General features: G+C 34.2%; 1 protein-coding gene and 1 pseudogene across 1 annotated transcript; both read left to right on the forward strand.

Annotated features, from left to right (window-relative positions):
• The first annotated feature begins 4,572 nt into the window (after window positions 1-4,572).
• LOC123895048 (tubby-like F-box protein 7) lies at window positions 4,573-8,657 on the forward strand. The gene is made up of 4 exons (XM_045945239.1): window positions 4,573-5,206; window positions 5,824-5,911; window positions 7,114-7,243; window positions 7,902-8,657. The coding sequence occupies exons 1-4, from the start codon at window positions 4,889-4,891 to the stop codon at window positions 8,485-8,487; spliced, it is 1,122 nt and encodes a 373-aa protein (XP_045801195.1). The 5' UTR covers window positions 4,573-4,888; the 3' UTR covers window positions 8,488-8,657.
• Window positions 8,658-9,966: 1,309 nt separating this feature from the next.
• Window positions 9,967-11,600, forward strand: LOC123896446 (annotated as a pseudogene).
• The last annotated feature ends 230 nt before the right edge of the window (window positions 11,601-11,830 follow it).

Raw genomic sequence — 11,830 nt, forward strand, 5'->3', positions numbered from 1 at the left:
AAGGAATTTCTTGTGTGGTGGGGGAATAGAAGATAAAAAGTTGTGTTGGGTAAAGTGGGAACATGTGTGCCTACCTAAAGAACAAGGTGGTTTAGGAGTAAAAAACTTAGAACTATTCAACGTGGCTTTGCTTAGCAAGTGGAAATGGAGAGGTATTATTGAAAAAAATGCAGTTTGGTATGATTTGTTGCATTATAGATATGGATTTTTGCCTACTGTTTTACTGTGCAAGGACATAAAATCAGTTGGTTCTAAGGATTCTTTATGGTGGAGGGATGTGATTAGCGCGGGGGAGTCGCTAAAGCCCGGATGGTTCAGATCGAACATCAGTTGTGTGGTAGGTAATGGTACAGATGTAAGTTTTTGGAATACCAAATGGTGTGGTAATTCTTCTTTTGCTGAATTATTTCCTAACTTGTTTAAAAAAGAGTTGTGGCAGAACTCAGTAATAGCAGACAAAGTTATCACTAGCAATGAGGGATTGATGTGGCGGTGGGAATGGCGTGATGTGTTATCTCAATTGGAAGAACAGAATCTGAATGAGCTCAAGGATATGTTGATTGGCATACACTTAAACCCGAATAACAAGGACAGATGGCGATGGATTGTCGGTGATGAAGGTTTGTTTTCGGTTAAGTCGTGTTATAAGTTTCTGTTAAAAGGTGGCTCCGCGACTGCTCTTCAGTCGAATTTGCTATTAGCTATTAAAAAGCTATGGAAAAACAATGTGCCTTCAAAGGTGAGTATTTTCGGGTGGAGATTATTATTGGAGAAATTACCAACGCGAGATGCTTTAGCTTCTAAAGGTATTATTACAAGTCCACATGAATTATCTTGTGTGTTTTGCTTTAGACATCTAGAGAACTGCTGCCATTTATTTTACAATTGTACTTTCACTAAAATGGTTTGGAGTGCAATTTCCAATTGGCTGGGATGCAATTTTCTGGCGGGTGAGACAGTCTTGAATCATTTTATTTCGTGTGGTGACATTATCAAATCAAAGAAAGGTAGACGTGTTCGACACTTGATTTGGTTAAGTACTAATTGGAGTATTTGGAGATTGAGAAATAATATTATTTTTCGAGGGGCGGTGGCGAATGTGTCCGAGTTGGTTGACAATATCATGGCGATCTCGTGGTTTTGGTTTAGTGGTCGGGCCGGTATTAAGTCTGTTTATTCTTATTCCGATTGGTGCACTAATCCTTTATTATGTTTAAGCAATTATTAATGTATTGCTTTGTATTGTAAGGGTTTGAGTACCCCTTGTACTCACTTATAATACAATTTTGCTTATCAAAAAAAAAAACTCTATAAGTGTTAATTATTTTATTTTTTTCAAGATAGATATACATAACCTAGTTTAATATCAATATAGGTGGTATCGTAGTACCGTTGATTCATAGATTGAGATCGTAGTATCAATTCAAGTGGTATCATAGTACCATTCACGAAGGTGTATTCCTTGCTAGGCGAGCATTCAAACGCTGCCTCAAGAACATGAAGAACAAGTCCCTCACTAAGCGAGCACTCATCCTTTGCCAAGCCAGCGCTTCGAAGACAACAAGCTCTGCTTTTGGGTTTGAAAAGGAAACCCTTAAAGGAACTCGACCAATACATTCAAAGATCAAAACTTTAAGTATATAAACAAACAACAAACATAGAAATACAAACAAGATCACAACTTAACATCAAAACAAGTAGAAATCATGAAATTCATACATCTTCATACACCACTCACAAATAACATAAAACCTCACAAATATCTACAAATTCCTATTTTTTATTCCTAAAATTCGTACTTCTGGTTAGCCATAGAATAAACTAACCTCATTGAATTAAAAAGGTTTCATTTTCATCTTTTAATCTCCAAAACCCAAAAGGAAAATGAGTGTAGGAAGAAAGGGATGGAGAGAGTAAGACTTTCTCCTCTTCCTAGAATTCACTCAAGATTAACATAACCACCCTCTTACCTTAAGATTATGATTTATTTAGTCTTCTAATCTTACTTTGGCTTTTCTTTCTCTTTCCCTTCTTTCTCCTCTTAAGCTCTTCCTTCTCTTTAGGTTTTACGAGAAATTCTCTCTCTAAATTTTCGCTTTTTATACTTCGGTTCTCCTAATTGCTCTTTAAACCTCCTCCTTACTCATCTCACTCCCAAGTTCTTTAGGACAAAACACATTATAGTCCATTACCGTATATAGTTCTCATTACTAACTATTCTAATGGGACTTAGTCTAATTAATTCTTCTACCCAAAATACATAAACCAACAATTAACCCATTAATGAAGTTTTTTCCTTGGGGTACTGCAGTTTATACGAACCAAATTTTTTTGTCATGCTAAAAAATTTCGGTTAATATAAACCGAAATATTGTGTTCCAATTTTTTTTCCAGATTTCCTGCATAAATTCTGCATGAGACCCTCAACTTCCACAATTTATTTGAAATACTAAACGATGTCCGATTTGAGTAAACGACCACTCGTTGGAAAGCTTAGGGTGTCAAGAATACAAATATAATTTTTGTTTTGAGGGTTAACTATCCAATCGGTTAAGTTTGACCAAATAATGAGTACGGATACAGAAACAGAGCAGAAACTTTTCTCAAACTTGCAGGTAGATTTTCTCATACTATACTTAATGAAATTTAACAATTCCGGTGTCAATCCTGTAGTAAATTTTGTCTTCTTTACATTAGATTAAAAATCATTAGCATACGACTTATATTCAGAGAGATATGCTAAATTTACCACAGGTAGCTCTACACGAATTTTCACATAAATCTTTCTTCTTTTTGGGGGGTAAATTTATGTTATTTCAGTTTATATAAACCGAATTTTTTTTCCATGTTTAAATATTTCAGTTCGTAAAAACCGAAATAAGTTGGCCAAATTTTTTCAAACCACAAGGGGCAAAATGAGATTTTTGAGGTATAAAAGAAAGGCGGGAGTCGGGAAAGAAAACTTCTTAATTAAATTAAATCATAATACATAAACAAATATAATTACTCAACTAGTTAAAAATAACGTTAACAAATGAAACAGGTTGAGTAGAAAAAAAAATTCTATGTTATCAAAAGTTCGATTCTTAACTATGCGTATGTAAAAAAATTTGGTTGGGAGGAGATAATCTATGTTATATGCTCCACAAGTTTCTCGACAGAGATTGGTCATTGCTAACGACACTGAAAATTTCGTACCAATATTATAATAAAAAAAAACACCTTTCTCTCATAAAAAGACATTAATAAATAATTACAGAGATAACTCCATAATTATGTTGTTTGATGAATTGGTGGTTGAAGAAAAAGTCAAGAAACACCAGAGTAGACTTTACTCATAAACCGTTCTTTCAATTTCGATTGTACTAATAAAATCGCATCAAATTTCCAACCAACTTGAGCAAACATGGGCACGTGGTTAAATAGTCTACCAAAAAGTTCCAACTACTCTGTCATATGTCAATGCACAATTTTGATCGTAAATATCTTTAATTTTATATTAGTAAAAATTATAAAAACTTGATATTTTAAAAATATTCATCAAAACAAATCAAACAAGATCTTATATGTTAATATTTATATCTATATACTATTAAAAAAATATGGTCAAAACAAGATAAATGAATAGTATCATTTAATCAAAATCTCATCTCAAAGCTAGCATACACTCCAAAACCCTCCAAAACCAAGCAAACAACCGATAGAGGCAAGGAGGGACCCAAGGGGGGGCAAGCAGGGGCTCCAACCCCCCTCCCCCATGCATATATGTTTAATATGTATAACTTTTAATGTATATGAGTTGCTAATGACACTTCTTAATTTCCCACTCTTCTTTTAGGTGTTTCTAAATAAATTATTGTGATTTTATCTTATAATTTTGAGTTAAATATATTTTTTGTCTTTATAAAATTAAGAGTTGTTAAGTTTCGTCATTCAAAAAATTTAATTTTAGTCCATATTTGTATTTTATACCAATTATTTTGAGGATTAAAAGTATCAATTTTTTGTAAAAATATTTGAAAATATGGACTATTCTTGCCAAACTACAAGATTTTAGAGGATGTTTTCAGTTAAAATTTATTAGGACTAAACATAAAAACTCGTTATTTTATAAGGACAAAAAATATATTTAACTTTATTATTTATTATTAAAAAAAGAAATTCGACCCCCGTGTGATTGATTTCTGGATCCGTTCCTGATAGAGGCACCACCACAATGGCACAATGTCGAAACAACCACAACCAAGCACCTAAGTAACAGACACAAACCAAGGAAAATTAAAGACCAACCAACACCAACACGTGGTAGCAACCGAAACCCGCCATAACCAAGCACCCGAAAATAGAACAACGGCCCGAGGATTACAAATCAGTCGAGTTAAAAGATAATAATAATGAGTTAAAAGAACACGGGCAATAAAAATGATTTTAATTGATATGTACCGACGGTGTCAACCGATATCAATTAGCAATAAAAAGGATTTTAATTGATATGCATATGAATTAAATCCATAAAAAAGGGTATTAGTAATTATTGTAATAAATTACATCATAGACAAAGTCATGATAATCGTATATTATTACAACACCACATTGCATTTCAACAACAACTAAAATACACACAAAGACACAATCCTTTCTTCTAGCAACACAAAAATACACACACTTTTCAAACCCCATTTTACTAACCTCACGAACCGGTCATTCAACATCTCACCACCCTCTCCATCGGATCTCCCTCACCGTCACGTCACTTTATCATCTCCCCCCTCACCTCCTCTCTTTTTCTTCACTCCTTAACTCTCTCTCTCTCTCTCTCTCTCATGAACCCTAATTCACAGAACCATTAAAATCATCATCATCATCTTCATCATCATCATTATTATACATGTCGTTGATGAAGGTATTTCGATCTCGAAAATTCTCCAAATCCTTTAAGGAAGTTCAATCTCTCGATGCTATCGCCGATGACCGGAGAGGAATCTCCGGTCGTGAATCGGCGGACGGAACTGATTGGTCCACCATGTTACCGGATCTCCTTGCGGAGATAATCAAACGAGTTGACGTCGCCGAAGAACAGTGGCCGCACCGCCAAAACGTCGTCGCTTGTGCTTGCGTTTGTAAACGGTGGAGAGATATCACACGTGAGATTGTTCGTTCACCTTCCCGTAACGGAAAAATCACTTTTCCTTCTTGTCTTAAACAGGTTCAGCTTCAAAATTAATCCTTTTTTTTAATCACTTTTGAATATTTTATGGCTCAGAAAAAAATTGGAGATTTTTTAATTTCATTTAAATTTAACCCCTTTGGGAAGCAGCTGGTAAATTTGTTGAATTTTTTAATTTTTATGAAATTTTTGTGAAGTTAATTTGAAGGTTATGGTTGTTGAAGATAAAATGGAATTGTTTAATTAGTTTTAGTAGTAAAAGGGTTTCTTGGTGAGTGGTTAATTTTGTTTTTATTGTGAGGATTGTTAGTTAGTGAGTGTTTTGGGATTTTTGTATGAGCTATGGAAGCAGTAATCGATGTTTGAGTTTTTAAATTCAGTAATTAAGGTGTTTGTTAAATACTTCTTATATGTGTATTAGTGTTGGTTTATTGTAGTTTTATGTGTTTGAACTACAAAAGATGGACGAATAGTGTTCGAGGAACATAATAGAGTTTCGTATAATTTACTTATTGCAGATTACTCATGTTTATATTCAATGGTTTATTTGTGCAGTGCTTGGTAATTGATTACTCATATTGATTTGTATTGAATGAGACAAATTGATTTAGGGGGTTTGTAGTTTGACAAACTTGTTATGTTTTGATGAATTCCAGCCAGGACCACGCGACCTACCGCATCAATGTCTTATTAAGCGGAATAAGAAGACTAATACATTTTACCTTTATCTCGCCCTCTCATCATGTGAGTATTGTTTTGGTAAAATATTTTCTTTGCCGGTTTTAGAGATGATTGAAAATGAATAATGAATTGCAATGTTTCGATCTCCTTTGATGTTCATAGATATTGACTAGAACTGAGAAACATCTCATTGGTCAAATGTATAGCTCAAACTTTTCTTTGTTGACCGGGCAAGCATTACATGAACTCAAATTTTTCTTTGTTGACTAGGCAAGCATTACTCAGGTGCATTAAAACCTAATCGGACTTTGTTGTTTGTCAACTTGTGAAGCGACTTCTGTTCATATTATATATTTAAACTAAATATATTTCTCAAACCCCATGATTCTAGCCAGTCAGTTGACCAGAATGAATCCAAGTTGACTTGCTTCAGTCAACTTATAGAACCTTTCTTGTTCAATTTTCTCACTTTAACTAGTTTCATTTTCCAAAATAACAAAAGGGTATTTGTAGAGTAATGGCGAACTAGAGTGGTTAAAGTAGTTAAGAGTTGTTAGTTGGTTAGTTGAGGTTGTTATAGGGCTATTTGTATAGACAGGAAATCACAAAGGGTAGGGAGCATCTTTGAATACTTGTAATTGTGTATAGAGAGTATTCTATATTGTGAAGCATGGTGTTCATGGTTGCTTCGTTTTACATCTTGGTCTTTGTAGCATCTCAAATTTCTTAGAAGTTGTAATTAGTTTGTTGGGTTTTCCTGTTGCAAAAGAACTTAAGCAATTCTTCTTATGTTAATCCGGATAAATTAATTTAGCAATTTTGTTTGCTTTATCCTTTACATTTACCCTTTCACTTTTCCTGTAGTATATGAATATTAATTTGTAGGATAGTTATGTGGTTGTCACATGAAAAATCAAATAGATCTATAGAAACCCAATTATTGGCCAATTAACGGCAGCGACATTATTTACCGTAAAAATATGTTTGGTGGAGTTAAATTTTTTAATCTTCGTTTGGTTGCAAGGTCTTGTGAGTTTTTCAAACATTTGTAAAATCAGAAATTAGGGGGGATTGTAATGAATGTAATTTGTGTAGTAGACTAGTAGTTGCTTGTAACTGTGATAATTAAAAGTTCAAGAAATGATAGTACAAGACTGATTTTTTCAAATATTTCGACAAACACAAGTTCATCACGTTGCACAATTTATGATTTTCTTTGATATGTTGAAAGTTAATGCTTCTTTTTCCTCCCCTTCCATTGGCAGCATTCACAGACAAAGGGAAATTTCTATTAGCAGCTAGAAGATATAGGTGTGGTACCCATACTGAGTATGTTATATCACTTGATGTTGATGACTTATCACAAGGAAGCAATGCCTATGTTGGAAAGTTAAGGTAAATTTTACGTACAACAGGAAGTAAAAATAAAAAGTTTCTTATGCGTCTCTTCTGCTTGCTTATTAACCTTTTGTTGAACGGTGAAGTGTTGTTGCAAGAAACTGCCATAGTTTACCTAGAGTTTTCAAAATTCTTTAGCTTTTGTCTACATTTGCTTTTAAATTTGACTTTTTATTTTCTTTTTTGTGATTTCCTTGGGGAGAAATGGAACTTTGTGTTGGCACAATGAAGGAACTGATGATGAGTTAAATTTAGTGTTTCACCCAAACCCTCAACCACAAAAGAAATTGGAATTTACTCATCTAAAGTAAATTACATATAGGAAGACCACCATTATACATCACAGCTTTGCATGTTTGTTTTCCATATATTAAGCTATAGTTAATTAATTATGCATCCTCTATTTACTTGCACCCAAAGATAAATAATATTGGTGAAATTCTGACAATTTAAATTCTCTTAGGCTTATCTACACAATTAATCTTAATGTGTATGTTGGTCACAATCATTGGCAGTTGTATTGAAACCTATGCTGAAATCTGTATTCATAGCTTTGAGATTGTCTGCTGATATGCTCATCTCAATTTATTGTTAATCTTTTGCTTTGTCCCGGCTCCCGAGTACTGACCAATTAGTTGTTGAAATGTCTTCGCAGCTCGGATTTTCTTGGCACCAACTTCACAATTTATGACAGCCAGCCACCTCATAATGGTGCCAAACCATCAAGTTGCAAAGCTAGCCGGCGGTTTGCAAGCAAACAGATAAGCCCTCAAGTTCCTGCTGGTAACTTTGAGGCAGGGAATGTCTCCTACAAGTTCAACCTTTTGAAATCAAGAGGTCCAAGGAGAATGATTTGCTCTCTGATGTCTACTGTCTCATCATCAATGGATGAAAGTTCAGACAACAAGTATTTTGATGGCCTTAAGATGCACCGTAAAGAACAAGCCGCTTCTGCATACACAATCTTGAAAAACAAAGCTCCAAGGTGGCACGAGCATTTGCAGTGCTGGTGCTTGAACTTCCATGGTCGCGTGACTGTGGCTTCTGTAAAGAACTTTCAGCTGGTTGCCACTGTCGACCAAAGCCAACCAGGAGGGAAAGGCGATGAAGAAACAGTTCTCCTCCAGTTTGGTAAAGTAGGGGATGATACTTTCACCATGGACTATAGACAACCCTTATCCGCCTACCAGGCGTTTGCCATTTGCTTAACTAGCTTTGGCACTAAACTAGCTTGTGAGTAATATAATTTTCGGATCAATATGCGTATTTATTTACCTTGGATGTTATAAAGTGATTAGTTTTTTTTTTCTTTCTTTTCTCCTTTCACTCAGCTGAATCTATGATTGCAGGAAGCTTGCTTGTAAATGTTACATTATTAATTATTAATATTAATACATGACATCTTCCATAATCAAATATTTGTGTCATTTTAAGTTATACTTGCTTTTGTATGTGCATATTATTATGAGAAGACCCTTTTGGGAGAAGGAATTTGCTATCATTAAGGAATTAACAAAAAGATGATGCTTGAATAGCACTTGGTATATATTTTTTGGTTCTGGTCACTTCTCTAATGTGGATCATTCTGGTCCACCAAATAGTGGTTGGATTGTATTTAACAAAACATGTGGTCAGCTCATGTCACTGCAAAAATAATTATATAGGAATGAATTCTAAGTTTATGCAAAAACTAATCGTGATGTTGAAGGTGAATCTGCATCAGATGCTTATAGAGGAACAGTTGATAAAGTTAGTTGTGAGATAAATGATGCATTGCATCATCATACATGAATTGTCAATGTCAGGTTTTATTCTTTTTGGTTGGGGTCATCCTCTGCTTGAGGGAAAAGGGATTGAAAAGTTAGGCTCCAGTACTTAAATTTGAGTAATGATATATGAACATCAACTTTTTGACAACATGAGTTAAATATATTATTTTTTCACTCTAGTTTTTTTTTACTGTAATTGCCTTTTTTTTTCTACCAAATATTTTTTTCAATTCCAAACTTCACACAGAGAAGTATTATTCTGCCTCGACCCCTAACCTCAAATCCAACAAATTTCCTGCATCAAATGCTACCTTCCACATTAAAAATAATTTGGCATCACAACATTTAAAGCAATTCTTGCCATATGATGCAAAGAGTTTTGATGAAAGAGAATCAGAGAATTGCAAATTCACAATGCATTCGTTAAAATTGGATTTAGATCTGAAAAATAAAAATTTCAAGAACTTGAGAGGATGATGGATGGAAAACAGTGTTTTCCGGTGCATGAGGTCGTACACGAGAATAACATGACGCGTTTTGTGTCTGAGGAGAAGTCAATGGCAAGAGGAGGTTGTAGGAGAGCCGAAGGAGAGGAAAAATAGCTGAAAATAATTTTTTTTTACTGCATTTCTTTTGCATTTCTATTATGTCTCTTAATTTTAATGAAAATAGTGCACACTTAAACATAAAAAGTAAATCTTTTAAACATAATAGTATTAATGTATGTATTCAAAATATGAAGTATTTAGTACTTGTACTCAATGTGCACTATTTTCATTAAAATTAAGAGACATAATAGAAATGCAGTAAAAAAATAAATTATTTTCAGCTATTTTTCCACTGCTGTAAAAAAAAAATAAAAAAAAAAAAACTTTTTAATCTCTTAGCATGCAAACTTCTTTGGCAGTAAGCAGAAACTTATTCAACCATCATAGAAAAGCAACTCAAATTATGGCAACAAGATTAATGGAACCAAGTGATGTGTTTCTCAACCATAGAAGCACCGATACAAAGAGACAGTCGCAACTCGTCTTTATGACAACCTTAAAAGACATGGTATAAACCCTTTCTTAGATGAAAAAAACATGAAACTGGGTGATAAATTATTTGAGAAAATAAACAATGGAATCATGGAGTGTAAGATTGGTGTAGCAGTTTTCTCACCATGTTATTGTGAGTCTTATTTTTGTCTCCATGAACTTGCACTTTTAACAGCACTTAATAAGAAGGTTATTCCTATATTTTGTGATGTTAATCTTCTCAATTGAGGTGGTTAATAATGCAAAATGGTCTAAGGAGGAACATAGGAGATTTAGATGGGCTCTTGATGAAGTTAAGTACAACATTGGACTCACCTACAATTCTTCAAAAGGGTATGTATGAGTATATTATATGCAATTGTTATCAATAAAGCACAGACACAAATACAGACACCGAATACGACACAAATACTGACATATCGATACCAATTTTTTCGTTGACAAAATGATATAATTCATTGTAGTCATAAGTATCGGTGTCGTGTTGGTGTCAGTCATCGATGCGTGTCTGACACGAGGACACGTCTCTTCGATAACTTAGTCAATATTTAGGTCATCTTACGACCGATGTGGAACTTAAAAGTCTTAGGGAGAATTTACCATCTATTTGAGTCCTACAAGACTCGAATAGTTAGTCTTTGCGATATTAAAAAAAAAAAAAAACTATCTGAATTGTGATAAACAAATTGGTTCATCTGCTCATAAGATATAAATATTTAAAAAAAAATATACAATTAAATGTTATTTCAGGAAAAACAAAATGTAACCCATAATTTATTTCTAATTATGCATGCATAAATTTTTACTATTAAAAATATGTAACTCGATTGCACCAAAAAAAAAAATGTAACTCGATTTAACTTTAAGCAATAAATTTCTCATATTCATTTTATTTATCGTGAAATGCAGGAACATTTCCGAAATTTTGACTAATGCTTCCTGTTCTGGACTGGGCCAAAAGCTGGCTCAATCACCCTTCTGCCCGACATTTGGGGCATAGCCCAATAAGATGAGACCTCCCCGACATGTCAGCCAAAGATGTGTCCTCCACGACGTAATGGATAGGCACCACATTAAACACGTGCTCATCTATCCACGCACGTCTCATCCGCTTATGTCACAGAGCCTATCTATTACCCACCTAAAGTGGAACGGCTTCAACCAAGATAGGGCGAATAACCGCCTCCCCTACGATACAGGGACTATCTTGGCAGTTGAGTCCAGTGGGCCGGTTATTCCGTCCCAATAGACCAACCTTTGGCCTAGTGCCGGGGGCAACTATATAAGCTCTCCTATACAAGAGAGCCAGATATTCTATTCTTTATTCTCTCTATTCTCTCTTGTATCTCTCGTACTCTTGCTGACTTAAGCATCGGAGCACCTGCAGGTACAAATCCCCCCCTCCGGTGGACGAATTGTTCAACGGACCGGCCATCTCTATTCTGATCAATAGGTACGATCACTTCCGAAGTAATCATTGGAAGCATGATAGAAATTGAGAATGAAGAGGAGACGAAGGATATACACTTGCCAATTCCTATTTAGAAAACTTATTTAATTAACCCATTAATACATATACGGAAGAAAATAAGTGACTTTTGTCTCATATTAGATCTTTACCAAATAATTCAAATTTGTTTATAGCTTATTTAATCAAATTATTACTTCAATAAGCTCACCATCAAGAAATTATGGGGCTTCTTGACATTCTTTCATTGTATTTTAATCATTCTTTCATACTTTCATATTGTATTAACTCTTTATATAAATAATAC

This window comes from Trifolium pratense, linkage group LG7 (assembly GCF_020283565.1).
Source record: "Trifolium pratense cultivar HEN17-A07 linkage group LG7, ARS_RC_1.1, whole genome shotgun sequence".
Taxonomy (NCBI): Eukaryota; Viridiplantae; Streptophyta; class Magnoliopsida; order Fabales; family Fabaceae; genus Trifolium; species Trifolium pratense.

Excerpts from the sequence above, each read along its gene's own strand:
- LOC123895048 (XM_045945239.1), top strand. The coding sequence starts at position 4,889 with ATGTCGTTGATGAAGGTATTTCGATCTCGAAAATTCTCCAAATCCTTT. Across the intron at positions 5,207-5,823 it reads TTCCTTCTTGTCTTAAACAG|CCAGGACCACGCGACCTACC; the intron begins GTTCAGCTTCAA and ends GATGAATTCCAG. Across the intron at positions 7,244-7,901 it reads GCCTATGTTGGAAAGTTAAG|CTCGGATTTTCTTGGCACCA; the intron begins GTAAATTTTACG and ends ATGTCTTCGCAG.